The sequence below is a fragment of the Durio zibethinus genome, chromosome 3 (genome assembly GCF_047325235.1).
Source record: "Durio zibethinus cultivar Kanyao isolate XHJ-2024 chromosome 3, ASM4732523v1, whole genome shotgun sequence".
NCBI classification, from domain to species: Eukaryota; Viridiplantae; Streptophyta; class Magnoliopsida; order Malvales; family Malvaceae; genus Durio; species Durio zibethinus.
In genome coordinates, this window is record NC_143164.1 from 4,447,725 (window position 1) to 4,464,750 (window position 17,026).

Below are 17,026 nucleotides of genomic sequence, written 5' to 3' on the forward strand. Positions count from 1 at the left end.
CATAAAAAAATCATTGTCAACCATTTTTATTACCAGTGAACTGATGTGAAATATTCCTCATATTCTGTCTTTCAAGAAACGGCACTCGTCAGTTGGTGCTATTATTCTAAGGGAAATAGATATATTGTTGACATTATTTTTCAGCTACGGCCCATTAGAGCAGGACAGATCATGCTCCCTTTGGGATGGTGGGGAAATCCTATCAGTCCCTTATCAAGGCTTTGTTTTCTATTTTTTTATGCATTTGATGAAAGCAAGTTTTTACTAAAAGAGGGCAAAGTATTGCGGCAACTCTTTCTTAGCATGATGGTAAGAGTTCTTGATTTCTAAGTAAACACCTTATACCAAAAAATGAGAGCTTAAAGTCACAAATTTCATAGTTTTGAATGGAACTAGTTTTCTTTTTAACATCAAGCATAAGCATAATTAAGCAATGATAGATATTCTTCCACTTGAGCTCAATCTTAAGCTTTTCTTTTTGATACTATTTTGATACTTTGCTAGTACTTGTTTGAGTACAAATTTGTGAAACTTATTAACGACTCAGCGATGCAACAATCACCAGCAGTTAGCTGGAATTATACCTTTGAATAAGGTGTGTTGGAGGAGTCTTAACTAAAGAGTTTAATAAAGATTTTTACAAATCAAGTTTTGACTTTGAAAGCGACTATTTGCATTTCACATTCTTCTCTTCACACTCTAACTTCTGTTTAATTTTTTTTGCAAATAAAATTACTTAATTATTATTTTTAAAAAAATTTAAAAATAAATTATAAAAAATTTTAAAAGTTTTTAAAAAGTTTTAAAAGCTTTCAAAAATAAATTTATAAAAATTCTTAAAAACTTTGGAAAATTCATTTTTAAAAACTTTTAAAACTTTTTGAAAAACTATTTTCGGAATGTTTAAAATGCATCAAAACATTTTAATAAGAAATCTTACGAAATTAAATACAAGATCAAATGAAAAAGTAAAAAGAACAAATGATTTAAAGTTCTTAAAGGTAAAATTTTTTTTTTTAAATTTCACTCATTTGAAGTTAAAAAAAAAAGTATAAAATCAAATGTAAATCATTTAATTTTTTTATTTTTTTGTTTAATTTCATTTATAATTTTGTAAAATTTCATGTTAAAAAGTTTTGATACAATTTAAAATTTTTTGAAAATTTCAAAAGTTTTAAAGGTTTTCAAAATTTTATTTTTAAAAGTTTTTAAAAATTTAAAAAAATTCATTTTCGAAAACTTGTTTAAAAGAGAAAATTTAATTAAATATAAGTTATAAAAAAAATAAGAAACGAAAAGAAAAAGGTGAGATGCATTTAACAGTACTCTTTGACTTTCAATTTGAAGTTCCTTGCTATACTCATAATGCCAATGTCACTTCTGTAAATATATTCACTATGAATGTAAAGCAAATATGGAATTCAGAAGCCATGCAAAAATCATGTTTAAATCTAACATAAATTTAATTAATGGGGACAAATCATATCCAATAAATTTCTATACTATATGAAATAAAAATATTACAATTTGTTTTTTGGGTGTTTTGGGGGGACCCAAACTAAAATTGATCATTCTAAAAGCACAACTTTGAACATGCTGGGTCTTGATTTTATATCCCAAATGAGCTGGCTTATTTCATTTACCAACTCCTTCACCTGTCTTTAGAGTAAAAAAAAAAAATTTTTGATGGAACCCTTCTCCCTTCTCCCTTCAGCTTTCCATTTTCTTTTCACTAAAGGCATCACATAAATGATAAACTAGATACAAAGCATTGCCATTTATGAAATTCTGATATCATCCCATGAAATGAAACCTTTTTTATATAGTTTTCATTAAGAAAAGCATTGGTAAGTAGTAAGTCTAATCTACCTCAAGTGGAACACAACAAAAGCAAAATCCTTCCCAACCCCAAGTAGTTTTATTTGCAAAACAAAAACACCCAAAACAGAAGAATTTATTAACTGCCACAGATTCAGTGAAAGGTGGGACCAAAGAAGTCTGACAATCAACTCATTTAGGTACTAAAAAGGGCCATGTGAGTGTGGGAGACCACCGCATGCCTATTGTCTATATTGTGGTTTTTCTTTTTTTTTTTTCTCTCACCTTCCCTGCCTTATTTCCTTCTAAGAAAGAGACTCGCTTTTTGTTTCTTTTTGCTCATGGTCAGGTTTATTTCTTCACTTAATTTAATTATTGAGGTACGTTTAGTTTGATTTCATCTGTCTTTGCATTTATACAGTTATAAAGTGTTGGGGCCTATGCACATTATTTCTTTAGTAATTTTATAACATGATCTGTTAAAACCAAAACTAGACAAAAAGTTTGGTAAGAAAAAAGTATGTGAATTGTTAGCGTATAAATATGCATGATGCAAAGTGTTTTTTTGTTTTTTTTTTTTAAGAAATCGTATATGATTCGTAATCACGTGGCTTATGTGTTGTGCCATTCTTCTTTTATACCATATTCTGGGCACAATCATGAAATCTTCAACATCAGAATACGTGGTTCTAGGAGCACTTATCTATCGTCTTTTCTTTTTTTCTTTTTTCTTTAATCTGTTGGGGTTTTTTGGGTTATAGATAAAAAAAAAAAAAAAAAAAGTAAAACCCAGAAAAAGGGTGGAGCTGAGAAGGGTAGAACTGTAAAAATAAGGACAAAACTTGGAGAGGGGTCAAAGACAAACTCCATGAAAAAGAAAGTGAGAAACAGAGGAACACAGATGTTGCTGTAAGGAAAATGGTAAAAAAGGGGAAAGAGTGTTACGAAAGTTTGGTTCTTTCTTTTACATGACGATTCTGTAGTGAAGGCTAAGGAAAATGATTGGCGGCTGTTGTCACTGCAGTTAATTTACTGCTCTGCGTTCCTCTATGCCACCCCACAGCCTCTTATTCCTCAACTACCCTTCCCTCTTTTACATTCTCTCTCTCTCTCTCTCTCTCTCTCTCTCTCTCTCTCTCTCTTCTTCTTCTTCTTCTTCTTCTTCTTCTTCTTCTTTTTCTTACTCTTCCCAACACGAGCAGCAACTCATTGTCCGGAACGAACTGAGTTTTTTTTTTTTTTCCTGTCCTTTGGTTAGTTGTTGCATCACTTACATTGTACTAACATTTCTGTATTTTCAGACAATGAGAACAGTTTTTTATTAGAAAAAAGAAAATAAAGATTTGATCTTTTAACTCTTTAACATAAACAAACTTACAAAAAAAAAAATTCATTCTCTCTCTTTTTTGGGTTTTTCTCCTTTCTTTCTCTCTCTTTGTGCTTTTTTTTCCTTTTCTTTCTTTAGCTGCTTCCTATGGAAGCTGCTGCAGCTTCTGAGGATTGTTGTGTTAAGGTTGCGGTTCATGTAAGACCACTTATCGGTGATGAGAAGCTTCAAGGTTGTAAAGATTGTGTAACTGTCATCCCAGGAAAGCCTCAGGTACTGTCACTCTAGAGAATGCCGGTGTTCACTGTTAAGTGCTTGTTCAATGGATGATTAATTGGGAGTGCCTTGGTTTTCTGAGTATGGAGTTGTGGGTTAATTTTAAGTATATGAGGATCTGGATCTTTGGATGCTTGAATGGTTGATCAGTGAGAATTCACTGTCTGGTTTTGGTTCAGAATTTTTGTCATCACTTATTATTTCTATAATTAGGATGCCTGTGAATTGGATTCTTTTACGATGGAAGTTAAAAGTATGTTGACTTAAGTTGAATGCAGTTAGTTTCTATGATGGTTCTGTTGATTGTTATTTCCATTTTCAAGTTATAACTTTATGACCCTGTTATTGTATTAAGTTATAAATACTTTAAAGTATGGTTCTTTACATGAATTTTAGGTTGAATAGTTGATGAAATTGTTCTTAAACTTTTGTTTAGGCTAAGTAATCCATTTAAAGGAAGTAGAAACTTAAAAAAAAAAAAAAAACTTCCATTTTTTGGTTGGTAAGACCTGGGTATAATTGGGTTGTTTCCTGAATCGAATGCTCTCATATTGTTGATAGCCTGTTTCAATCAGATAAGAAATGTCGAATTCTTCTGCTAATTTCTTGGATTAAGGCCAGGCCCGAATTTTTTGTAAATTCTAATGTCTTTACACAGCGGAACATTTTTCTTTTCCTTCTTTTAAATAGTTTTGTGGATTTTTTTTTTTTTTTTGGTTATGAAGTTTCATGTTGGTTTTGACTATGCTGCAGGTACAAATTGGGATACATTCCTTTACATTTGATCATGTCTATGGGAGCACTGGTTCTCCCCCTTCTTCCATGTTTGAGGAATGCATTGTTCCCCTTGTTGATGGCTTATTCCAAGGATATAATGCTACCGTTCTTGCTTATGGTCAGGTACAGCTGATTCTCCCACAAGACACTGCTAAGTATTGCAGTTTCATTTTCTTGTGATTGAAGTTCCAAAAAATTTGCAGACTGGATCAGGTAAAACGTATACTATGGGCACAGGCTTCAAAGATGGTTGCCAAACAGGAATCATTCCTCAAGTAATGAATGCTTTGTTCAGCAAGATTGAAAGCCTAAAACATCAAATCGAATTTCAATTGCACGTTTCCTTCATTGAGGTTTGTTGAAGAACCAAGCATTTCTTTTTGTTCTAATTTCCAGTTATGCTATTAGCAATGTACTAGGTTGGTCACTCTGTTTGCAAACTTAATTTTGTGAATGCATCTCCTGTAGGTCCCGTTGTCCTACAAGCTTTTCCATTAGTCTGGTCTTTAACTTTCTTCTTTTTGGTTTTGGTTAAATTACTCTTTAGCATTAAATGCCAGAATCTCAAACACCATTTCAGAAAAATGTAAAATGCTTGCCAAATAATTCTAATTCCCTGATTGTATATCCTTTTTATCAATATATCTTCTGGTTTATTTTATCCTGAATTCTCTTTTGCATTAATATACATATCACATCTAGTTTGAGTGTCTCTTCATAATTTATACTTCTGATCTAATTTTGATGTGAAAGATTCTGAAAGAAGAAGTGCGAGATTTGCTGGACCCTACTTCTTTGAACAAATCAGATACTGCAAGCATGAATGTGGGGAAAGTAAATATCCCTGGAAAACCACCAATACAGATTCGTGAATCATCAAATGGTGTTATTACACTGGCAGGATCTACAGAAGTTAGTGTCATTACATTAAAAGAAATGGCTGCTTGCCTAGAACAGGGATCATTGAGTCGGGCAACAGGAAGTACAAACATGAACAACCAGTCAAGGTTAATTCATGTTCTTTTCTTGTTAAATTAATTTTCTTTAGTATTTACATGTTTTCAATTCTTCAAAACTGTGGAGCACATGTTATCTGTTGGTTCTTTGTTCTTTAAAAGGGGAAAACAGTTTCTCTCTATGATCATTATTTGTTAAACCTGAAAATAATTGATGCAATGCAGTGCTAAATGTAATGTCTTTAACTTAGTTTATGTGGAAAATTGGGCAATCTTTGGCCATAGATGAGCTTAGGATGGGAAATAGCAAAATATGGAAAAAGGTCATATATTTCAATGATGGAAATATTGCTCATGCTGGTAGAAGTTTTTCCACAAAAATTTTCAAATTTATATGTATTTTTAAACAAGGTTCATTCTAAATTTATTTTTTGAAGTTCTTTATTTGATGTTTCGAGTTAATATTCTTTCAAAAGAAAGAAAAAAACCTTAGAATGTTACAAGGCTTTGGGTTTCCAGAGCGTCTGTTGCTTTTGATATATCCCAATCATGTATACCAACCAATGCTTTCTTAGCTTTTCTTAGTTTTACCTTTTCTTGGTTTTAAATGATTTGCTCAATTAAAATTTTGATAATTTATTTGTGTACCAATCTTTCAGGTAAAATATGCTCCAATAATAATTTGCTATAATGACATTTTTTGCATTCTGTTATGTGGTTGTATAGTCGCTCACATGCAATCTTCACCATCACCTTAGAGCAAATGCGTAAACTCAATCCTATTTCTGGAGATGGAAGTCCTAATGATATTTTGAATGAAGAATATCTTTGTGCCAAGTTACATTTGGTAGATCTTGCTGGATCAGAGCGAGCAAAAAGAACAGGTTCTGATGGTATGCGTTTCAAAGAAGGTTAGTGGTACTGCTTATCCTTGTCTTTGTATCATGAAAGTATTCTTCTCCATCCAAAAATAATAATTACCATCTTCATCATCTAAACAGGAGTTCATATCAACAAGGGCCTACTTGCGCTTGGTAATGTCATCAGTGCACTTGGTGATGAAAAAAAGCGCAAAGAAGGTGTTCATGTCCCATATCGAGATAGTAAACTTACTCGGCTTTTGCAGGTATGAGTAGTTTAAGAGGTCTGCAACTCCCATGTTGCTAGGCCTTTTTTATCTTGTATTGTTGTACAGAAAAGTAGTAAGAATGTGAAGTTGAACTGCTTATTTTCTTGGAAATTGTCTTTTTAGGCTTAATTATCAATTCTTATATCTGCCTAAAGCTTGTTTGCATTGAAAATTGAGATAAATTCAGCATTTCGCAAAATATTTGAGGATTATAAGTAGCTACCTAAGAGAAGATACATGCTATTCCTCCTAATCGTAATACGTTGCATATATTCATGCCTTTTTTTTTTTTTTATCTCAAAGCTCAACTAAGACTAGTTACTGAGACAATTATCTCATCCATTGGCCAAGGACTGTTCCTGCATTTAGTTGTTTGATCTTAGTTGTTTCAGGGTTTAACATATTACCTGTGTGGCATATAAATTGGCCATGATAAATGAAGAGGATGATGAAATCTGGTAGGAAGATTATAATTTAGATATGGTTTAAGAAATTAAACTTCATCCTCTTTTAATTTTCAATATCTTTAGTTTCTCTCAGTTTTTTTTTTGCCTAGTCATAAAAACATTGTCATTTCTTTGGGCAGGATTCACTTGGTGGCAACAGCAGAACCGTCATGATAGGTACTGCCATTTCATCTAATTATTTAACCTGCTCAGTTGTTTTGTTTTTTATAATTTGATACATTCATGTTCTAATTCCTTCCCACTTTTGCGCATTAATGCAATTTGAATTTTTTTAATCATTTTCCTTAACTAATTTCTTTCTGAGCAGCGTGCATAAGTCCTGCTGACATCAATGCTGAGGAAACTCTTAATACTTTAAAGTATGCAAATCGTGCTCGCAATATCCAAAACAAGCCTGTCGTAAGTTCAAGAGAATAACTTTCCTTCAAAAGTTTCCTTTTTCTTTGCCCCCTTTGCCTAGTCAGATATAGGTGAAATTCAAGCTAGTTTCTATACAGAATTTTCGTTCTTGTTTTGACTTTAAATAGGTTAACCGAGACCCTATGTCCAATGAGATGCTAAAGATGCGTCAACAATTAGAGTATCTGCAGGCAGAACTTTGTGCTCGCGGGGGTTCTGATGAAGTACAGGTAACATGGTACTCTTAACTAAAATAAACTTAATAATCGAATTTTAATCTTTTCCTGAGGACAAATTATATTTGGATCTTCAGTTAGTATCACTTGTTATGTATGTCTCAAAGACTGGGTTGCTTTTCTTAAATAACTCATTTAGTCCTGAACTCTTTCTTGGAGATAACTTATATAGGATTAGTCCTACAAGTTTTTTAATTGGACTTGTTTTTGTAGGTTCTCAGGGAAAGGATTGCTTGGCTTGAAGCTGCTAATGAGGATCTTTGCCGAGAACTTCATAAGTACCGCAGCAGAAGCACCATTTTAGAGCCGTGTGAAACAGATGCTCAAGTATGTTAAGGAAAAGCTTATCGAGTTCATCTGAATTTTAAAATATCATGGTTGATTTACATGCAAGTTTTTATCATATATATTGTGGTTTCAAATGTATATGAATGCAAAACTTCCTATTTCAGGATGGCATTCCTTGTTCTGTCAAAAGTGATAGGCTGAAAAGGAACTTGCACAGTATAGAGTCATCTGACTATCAAATGGGTGAAACCATGATAGGTACTGACTTACCTGATCTATGCAAGATGTATAGGTTTCTTCTTTATTAGTAATACCAGCTCATCTGGTTTGTTATATTATTCATTATATCCATGCTTTCTCCAATTTATATTTTTCTCAAGGTGTTTCGACTTGAACATGATGGCCATTTAGCAGGTGATTCCAGAGAAATTGATGAAGAAGCAGCTAAAGAGTGGGAGCACACACTTCTACAAAATACCATGGACAAAGAGTTGCATGAGTTGAATAGACGTTTAGAGGAGAAAGAGGTATACTTTTATATCTTCAACACTTCTCAATGGCCTTCAATAGTTGTTATTCAGAAGTCATATTCTTAGGGGTCTTTATCTTTGATAATTAGATAGTATGTCTGTCTGCATCTATTATTAGCCTAGTTGGCAACTTTTCCAACACTAGCTAATTCTTCTATTTTATGTTAATGCTCATCTTTTATGTCTGAGCAGTCCGAGATGAAACTTTTTGGAGGGGATACAGTTGCACTCAAGCAGCATTTTGGGAAGAAAATTCAGGAAGTAGAGGATGAGAAACGAGCTGTGCAGGTTTAAAAATACTTTTTTTTTAATTCTTACAGCTTTACTCAAAGAAAATTTGTGCCTGCCAAAATTTTTTAACCTATTTCCTCACTGCAGCAAGAGAGGGATCACTTATTGGCTGAAATTGAAAATCTTTCTGCTGGTTCTGATGGACAAAAACAAAAAGTGCAAGATATCCATGCTCAGAAACTAAAATCCCTTGAAGCACAGGTGACAAAAACTTTTAGCTGAAATTGCATTGATCATTGGATTGAAGAAAAGGGGCTGATGATGATTTCATTTAAATTGTAAAAACTTATTTGCTCCAGATTCTGGATCTTAAGAAAAAACAAGAGAACCAGGTTCAACTTTTAAAGCAGAAACAGAAGAGCGATGAAGCAGCAAAACGACTGCAAGAAGAAATTCAATTCATAAAGGCACAAAAGGTTAAATCTTATTTTGGTCCTTATATCTTTTATTGTTTTTGGTATATCATTTATTATAGCGTATGCTTTGCTAAACCATCCCACCACAATTCCCCCCTGCCCCTTTTTCTTTTCTTCCCTTGCCTATTCTGTTTTTGTAGGTTCAGTTGCAACATAGGATAAAACAAGAGGCAGAACAATTCCGTCAGTGGAAAGCCTCTCGAGAAAAGGAACTGTTGCAGGTGTCTTGCTTCTTTACTTTCTATCAACTTAAGCAATTTATAATAATGTGTCAGAGAACATGAGAACAAAGATAGTCACTTACTGCAGGAATTATATCTTGGATTTATTACTTGTATTTGCAATTTTGTTTGTATTATATACTTAACTGGGTTAATAATATGTATGCAAAATCAGTTAAGGAAAGAGGGCAGGAGAAATGAGTATGAAAGGCATAAGCTGCAAGCTTTAAATCAACGCCAGAAAATGGTAAGCATATTTTTATTTCTTGTGTAGGAGATGAGTACCTACCACTGATTTGTTTGTAGAGTAATAATTTGCAGCTATTCTTGCTTTCAGGTTCTCCAAAGAAAAACAGAGGAGGCGGCCATGGCCACCAAGAGGCTAAAAGAGTTGCTCGAAGCTCGTAAATCTTCAGCCCGTGATAACTCAGGTACGCTTTTTCTTTTTAAGGTTGCTGTGCTGGACAATCCATGTCTTGGATAAAATAATGCTCTTCATAGAAGCACGTACAATTCAACTGTATAAAATAGAAATTCTAGTTTCTTATTGAGGGAAACTTAAGGTATTCATATTCATGCCCTGGGTCCTTTTCTTTGTCCAAATTTCTAATGTTTTGGTATCATCCAGCCATTGTCAACGGGAATGGAACAAATGGGCAGGTAATGATCTCTGTTTCTCTTCTGTTTTTTTTTTTTTTTTTTTTGGGGGGTAGTTTCAATATCCACGCTTTTAAAACCAATTAACTTAAGTTCCTTCTGTAGACCAATGAGAAAGCATTACAACGTTGGCTAGATCATGAGTTAGAGGTCATGGTGAATGTGCATGAAGTTCGTTTTGAATATGAGAAGCAAAGCCAAGTGTATGTAACAAATCTTATTTGTATAATAAAACCGATGTGGGACATACAAACTATTCTTGTATTACTTTCAATTATTATGCACAATCTACAGGAGAGCTGCACTGGCAGAAGAGTTGGCTGTCTTGAAGCAAATAGATGAGTTTGCTTCAAAGGGGCTGAGCCCTCCAAGAGGGAAAAATGGATTTGCCAGGTATCAGTTGTCCAAAAGCATTTTATTTATTACTGGCAATTTACTCCTCTTACCTTGCCATTGTATGGGTTCTATGATCTGGTATCAGTAAAAAAGATTGCATAAAGAAAGTTTAGCATATAGCCAATATTTGTATACAACATGTTTATAGTCTTCTCTTGTCCTACACTCGTGAGTCATCCATGATTTGATCCAGCATGAGTTTGAGGAGATCAGTTAAATGCGGCTGTAGATATGACACTTTTCCTCTGTAGAAGTGCTTCAACCTCTCCTAACATTCCTTGATGTATTTTCCCGCTCTACAGGGCATCCTCCATGTCACCAAATGCAAGAGTGGCTAGAATATCTTCACTTGAGAATATGCTCAGCATTTCATCTAATTCACTTGTAGCAATGGCTTCACAACTTTCGGAGGCAGAAGAGCGGGAGCGTGCCTTCACTAACCGTGGACGTTGGAATCAGTTGCGCTCCATGGGAGATGCAAAGAACTTGCTTCAATATATGTTCAATTCTCTTGGAGATACAAGGTGCTTTCTCTCACCTTTTGATATATGTACATAAACATGAAAGTATATCAAATATAATAGCCTAGTCCTGGAGTTTGACAAGAAAAAAAAAAGAAAGACAAATAAATTATGGTTCAAGCGTCTCTAAGTGGTGCTTATATGTTATCAACAGGTGCCAATTATGGGAAAAAGACATGGAAATCAAGGAAATGAAAGAACAACTTAAAGAACTTGTAGGTCTGTTGCGGCAGAGCGAGCTACAAAGAAAAGAAGTAGAGAATGAGCTAAAATTAAGAGAGCAAGCTGTTGCCATTGCATTGGCTACATCAGCTACGGTTAGTTTTATTTAACTTTATTCAGGTTTTAAACATCTGAGGCTTTGTTTAGTTTTTCATCTAAGGCATATTATAACAGTCTAACCATGTTGAAGGGCATTCAACTAATCAACTAATGATTCTAAAGTTGTTTTCACATCAACACAGAGGTGAAGTTGAATTTTGGTACATATATAACATCCAAAAGAGGTTCAGGAAGATTGATTTGGTCAAATGACTTCTAGCTCTAAGAATGTGTTAGATCTCTACATATAAATCATACACTATCCATACATTCTTCCAATGTGGGATTGGGGGCGTTACATTGTTAGTTCAAAAGAATGATGCTGATAAGATACTTTGAATAAACTTCAAATTCTAAATTTTATGATAAAATATCCTTTTTTCTCAAAAAGGCAACCTGACCAAAACCACATTTGGTATAGACTACAGTACGTGAAACCCCTTTTTCCTTTCAACCAAAAGTCCCTTAGAACAGCAGCATAGAGAATCTCTTACTGTTTGCTTGAATGACAAACTTCCCTCTTCAAAGGTCCTCATTGTGGGATACTTTCCTTTGTTACAATCGAATTCACATTTCTCATCCCTCATAAAATCCGAAACCTCTGTTCTGCTGAATAGCAAGTGCTGCAACCTGTAATGCATCAAGGAATCTCTAGAAAAGAATTGCAACTAAAGTAGGATTTTCTTTTGTAGCAAGACAGATAATTTTAAGGTCATATGTACAGGATCATCTGTCATTGCCACTGTTGTCATAAGTTTTTTGGCCTTCTAACGAATTGTCTGATCAATATCATTGCTACTCCTAGCCTGCTTTTTGACAAGTGTCCATGGGCAGGGGAACTCACCAAATTCATTGAAACACATTGCTGATGACATGAACGGTTCATTATCTCCAATGTCTGTGCCAGCGCAGAAACAGCTGAAGTATAGCCCAGGTATTGTTAATGGTCCAGTCAGGGAGTCAGCAGCATTCATAGATCAAACACGAAAGGTAACTTCATTCTCCAACTTTAATCATAGTGTTGCAATCTGCTTTCATACTTGGCTAAGAAAATTTGGATTTGCTGCTTGTGCAGATGGTGCCTCTTGGGCAGTTACCAATGAAAAAGTTAATAGCTATAGGACAAGCTGGCAATGGAAAACTGTGGAGGTGGAAAAGAAGCCATCACCAATGGCTCGCACAATTCAAATGGAAATGGCAGAAGCCATGGAGACTTTCAGAATGGATTAGACACAGTGATGAAACACTAACAAAGGCAAGGCCTCGATCACAAGCTCTGCCAAATAGAGTCTGATATATGATGGTCACTAGATTATATTGGCCATATTAATCTTTGAGTATAGCTCCTAGGCCAAGGTGCAGGGTGGAGCCTTGAAAGAGTGCAGGTAATTTTTTCTACCGTAGTTTTTTCATGTTGACATTACCTCTGATCATGTGCTATTGAATGCCCTTACTACAATTTCTCTTAATTAGCATGATTCTCAGTAGTTGAGGACATTATTTGTTATTGGCTAAAAATGTGGCAGCATTTCTGATTTGCTAATCTCTTGACTTGGAAAAAAATGAGTTTTGACTATACTTCAAAGAACAATTACCAAAGAAAATTGATGAACTGCCAATTACATGAACTTAAAATTTACTGCTTGTCCACAGGGTAGCCAACTCTAACACAAAATGTCCTAGAGGGAGTAAATAGCTTATAAGAATCATGATCTGCTTGGTTGAACCATAATTTAATCTGATTTAATGGAATTGACTTAGCAAAACCCTGATTGCCATACATCAATGAACCTTATATTATCTTTTTCTCAGTTGATGCAGTGTGCTGGAACTGGCTGTTGAAACCTGCCTAAACCGTGTAGGTTTAGTTGATTTTGAAAATATCAATACTATAGGTTTGTGTAATCTTCAAATTTTTTTGCTGTGATTACTGCCTACGGAGCATCTTGTAAAGAAGTGTTGATGCTGCCAATGGTGTGCCAAATTCGTTGAAGACGTTAGCATGAGATGGTTTCGATGGTGATACTTTAGCAAAAGTATAACAGATCTCGCTGGAACTATCTCTAAGGTTTTGGTGTATTTTCCATCAATAAAAAGCTTTGAGGGAAGAAATTGTTCCCAAATCATAGAAATTTGTATGAAAGGTGCCGTCTAATTGTATTTTTCTTTTCTAGTTTTTCATTTTTTTACCCAACTTGTAATTTCTTGGTTCATATGTTTCAGCTTGTGTGTAAGCTCGTCATTAATTTTGTTGAAAGATTGAACTGTGTAGCATTTTCATTTGTTATACAAGGAAATTTCTTTAGCTCATCATGTCTCTTCCTGGATACCGGTTCGAGTTAAAAACAAGTTGATCTTATTTTGAGATACCAAAGACTGAAGCGTGAGGCATGTGGAGATTCCCCTCCAACACTCGAGAAAAGGAAAGCATTCGTTTATAATCCACATCAAAAGTTGAGATAAGGAACTGACAACGTGGAAACCTCAGCAAATCCATTATGAAGAAATTAGTAGGCATAGCAGATGAAATTGAAATAAATGTTAACAAAAACCACCACTGGGGAATAATGGAAAGAGTAAGAACTAAATTATTAATAGAAAAAGGCAACAATTTTCAAACTTCAGAACAGTAAGACATATGATACACTGATTTGGTACATCATTGTTCACTCAATCAAATTTTAACTTATTTTGTTCTGTTGAAAAAAAACATCATCACAGGAGGAGTACAGTATTCTAACTCATAGGAAAGGAACAGATTTGCTCACTTTTGATTGATGCATGACTATAAAACCCTATATATCGGGCAATGAAGAATTGGCTTGGTACTGATTGTCATTGGTACACCAACAGCAGTTGTCCCCATATCCAGAATGCAGACAGAGTGATAGGAGAAGTATGAGTCTCATTACATGCATTGGAAGAAGTATATAAAGTGAGCAAATATGGACTCCATGTACCAGCACATCACATATTGCCGCACCAGTATGCATAGTGCTCGTCTTTGCGATGATTACTAACAAGACCACCACAATGTAAACAGATAAAGCTGCTTCCATCAGAGAATGCATCCAATACAATTTGCATTCTGCCTGTTTCAGCAAGTATAGAAGTCCCATGAGCATCTGATGCAATGGACGGACAGTTAAGGTTGCATGGTAATGGTTCAGCTTTTAAAGGCTGGGCTTCAGCTATTGCACACTCGGCAAACAAAGAAGCCAGCTGATCAACTGCAGTGTTTTCTTGCATTCTAGTTCTGTAGACTTCACGAGCACGGTATAACGACTGAAATACAGCTTCATCACCACCTCTAGTTCTCATGGCCATCACAATCTGTTCCATCACAGATAAGCAGAGATTAAAAGGAGAAACAAGAAGGTCCAGGATACATGTCTAAATTAAGGAAAACTTTGATATCCTTCCTGTAACTGTTTCCACAGTTCAAAAGAGAATCAATTATACCTCAAACTAACGCATAAAAAAAGATATGTCTATGCTCAGACAGGAAGAACTGATTCATACCATAAAATGACTGAGGGACACTTAAGTGCAGGTAAAATCTTGAAAAAATATTAGCCCCAATAGAGGGTGTTTTCAATCAGATGTGGCTCTAGGTGAGGATTGATGCTGAAAAATCATTAGTCTAGTTGACCCAAGTTAAACTAGTAGCGTGTGTATTGAATGGTTCTATTGCTGGCTGCCTAACAAGGGCAAGGCTACTTTGGTCCTCCTTGTGTCAACAAACACCCAATGAACAAAGAAGCGATATTTTAGTTTGATCCACGATGGCCAACTCAGATGCCAGCTGTTTACCACCAATACTTGTACCATCAATACCATCTTCAGAAGCCTACAGTGAGAAGTGGCGGGAACAATATTTAATTACAATAGAAACTCGAGTTGATAAAATATAATAGCTATTAAAGCGAATACATCTGAAAAGAGACAATTCAAAATTGTAAAAAGAGAAGAGATCCAAATAGTTGTTAGTTTCAAAGAGTGAGTAATGAAAGTTTAAAGAATCACCAGTAACTGAACTAATCATATAGAAGCAACACAATAGTCAAGTCCACATAATTAAAAAAAGCAAGGTTGAAAGAACAAGATTTTCAACCCCGTTGTTCTAGAAGGAATTACAGAATGAATAAAAGCTTCTTAGATGAACAATCCCTCGTCCCTTTTTTTTTTCTCACCTGTGTTTCCATCTTTCCCACAGAGAAAGAGAAAGAACAGCAAAAAGGCCAACCAAATATTATTTTTCATTCCAAAACCAAAATGCTTCACTCTTTATTTACTTGTACGCTGCCTCACTATTTGGGGTTCTCAACTGAATGCCAAGATATAAAAGCATTTATTTTCAACCTCAAAATTCCATTTTGATAACATTTTCTTCTGAAAAACACCTCCTTTGGCCCTCACTCCTAACTAAAGTAATCCCCTTTACTCTTTAGACATATTCACAGTTACCCAATTCCCAGTGTCCTTTTTTTCTTAATATTTCTATCTATAAAGTGCGAACGATGTATCTTAAATTACTACCATTAGGGAAAAGAAGTTTGGTTACCGCTTGAAGAGCCTGAGAAGGCTTGCCTTGATCGATAAGGTTGCGAGCCATTGTGAGCAGCTCCATCCCGACTTCTTTTTGACCATGCTGGTGCGGCGCCGTCGCGGCGGTTTCCTCCGTCTGCATCATATCGGCGTCCATACGGTCCATGGCATCTAGTCTCCTCTTTTCCGTTCTTCGCCGACACAATGAACCCTTCTCTCCAATTCGGACTGCGCTTTTCAGCTAGCATTTCGGCTTTTTCTATTGCGCCCATCACTCGTGGGTTTCAATGACTTCTAGGCTCAGTCTTAGGCCTGATTTAAGATTTCTAGCCTAATTGAGCCCATGAATTTGGATGGGCTTTCAATAATTTTTTTATTATAAATGGCCTATGTAGGTTAGTTGATGTAAACTTGGAACCACTGCCTTTGTCGATTTGAGAATTACGTTGGTTAAATTAATTTTGAATTGAACTATTTAAAATTAAATTAATTAAATTACTTTCATTAGTAGAATTAAATTTATTAATTTTAAAAATTGATTAATAAAATTTAATTCTGTCGGTTTAATTAATTTCTTTGATTAATTGAATAATAAAAATATTTAAGTTAAATTATATTTTAAACTTTTAATTTCTTATATTTTAAACAAATTAAATAAAATTATCTAATAAAATATTCAAATATCAAAGTATTATATTAAAAATTTTGACAACTTATGAAATAAAACGATCAATTTCATATATTTTATTTTATATTTGAATTATATTATATTTGGGTTAATTTTATTTTCAAACTAAATTAACCTAAAATTAAAATTCTTTTAAAATTATTTTAATTAACAAAACGAGTTAATTTGACTGATTAATTAAATTAAATCATTTTGATAAGTTAATTTAATTAAAATCAAATTATGAATCCTCCTAAACTTTGATGCATTAATTATTACATCAACAATGGTTTCTTCTTTTTGTAATCCTGCCATGTTGTTTCTGAATTGAGATTGGATTGCATTGTCGATGACTGCTGCAACTGGTAGATGATGGCTCATGCTTCTTCAACGATGCTCTGCTCGCTTTCACTACCACTTGGCCCATGTACATCATCTGTTTCACAGCTCACTGGGTCTTTTTATTTTGTTTGGTGCTAGAAGGATTCCAGCAGTCTATTTTGCTTTGTAATTCCTGGATTGATAACCTAACCTACTATATTTTACAGTGTAAAGCAAACTCAAGATTAGTACTTTGCTTCTTTTTTCAGGACAGAAAAGGGTGCAATTTTTTTAACCAAAGATTGGCTAAAATAGTAAAAGAGATGCAGTTTTGTGCCATAGAAGGCCAAAGCTGGACACAACATAAAAATTGGCTCAAATCATTCCTGAAGTTGAAGGCAGGTTTAACCCATTGAGGTCAAATTTTTGCATTTGAACAATAATATATATATATATATATATAT

At 34.3% G+C, this 17,026-nt stretch overlaps 2 protein-coding genes across 6 annotated transcripts; one reads left to right on the forward strand and one right to left on the reverse strand.

Annotated features, from left to right (window-relative positions):
• Window positions 1-2,048: 2,048 nt before the first annotated feature.
• LOC111274196 (kinesin-like protein KIN-4A) lies at window positions 2,049-13,336 on the forward strand. 4 transcript variants are annotated; one of them, XM_089758182.1, is made up of 27 exons: window positions 2,049-2,198; window positions 3,284-3,418; window positions 4,175-4,321; window positions 4,402-4,551; window positions 4,952-5,205; window positions 5,881-6,065; window positions 6,156-6,280; window positions 6,870-6,906; window positions 7,058-7,149; window positions 7,278-7,379; window positions 7,599-7,712; window positions 7,838-7,931; window positions 8,085-8,200; window positions 8,396-8,491; window positions 8,582-8,695; window positions 8,794-8,910; window positions 9,051-9,131; window positions 9,307-9,378; window positions 9,469-9,562; window positions 9,760-9,791; window positions 9,894-9,991; window positions 10,083-10,181; window positions 10,487-10,708; window positions 10,860-11,022; window positions 11,861-12,016; window positions 12,102-12,411; window positions 12,839-13,336. In XM_089758182.1, exons 1-26 carry the CDS (start codon window positions 2,160-2,162, stop codon window positions 12,318-12,320), a joined length of 3,153 nt encoding a protein of 1,050 aa, XP_089614308.1. In that variant the 5' UTR covers window positions 2,049-2,159; the 3' UTR covers window positions 12,321-12,411; window positions 12,839-13,336. The 4 variants fall into 4 exon arrangements, with proteins under 4 accessions (XP_089614308.1, XP_089614309.1, XP_089614306.1 ...); XM_089758183.1 differs by having other exon boundaries at window positions 2,165-2,198; window positions 8,088-8,200; XM_089758180.1 differs by lacking the exon at window positions 2,049-2,198 and adding an exon at window positions 2,687-3,071.
• Window positions 13,337-13,859: 523 nt separating this feature from the next.
• On the reverse strand, window positions 13,860-15,817 carry LOC111274349 (uncharacterized). Of its 2 annotated transcripts, none has more exons than XM_022858982.2 (2): window positions 15,591-15,817; window positions 13,860-14,359 (listed from the first exon to the last, which is right to left on the reverse strand). In XM_022858982.2, exons 1-2 carry the CDS (start codon window positions 15,738-15,740, stop codon window positions 13,994-13,996), a joined length of 516 nt encoding a protein of 171 aa, XP_022714717.1. In that variant the 5' UTR covers window positions 15,741-15,817; the 3' UTR covers window positions 13,860-13,993. The 2 variants fall into 2 exon arrangements, with proteins under 2 accessions (XP_022714717.1, XP_022714794.1); XM_022859059.2 differs by lacking the exon at window positions 15,591-15,817 and adding an exon at window positions 14,549-14,689.
• Window positions 15,818-17,026: the final 1,209 nt, after the last annotated feature.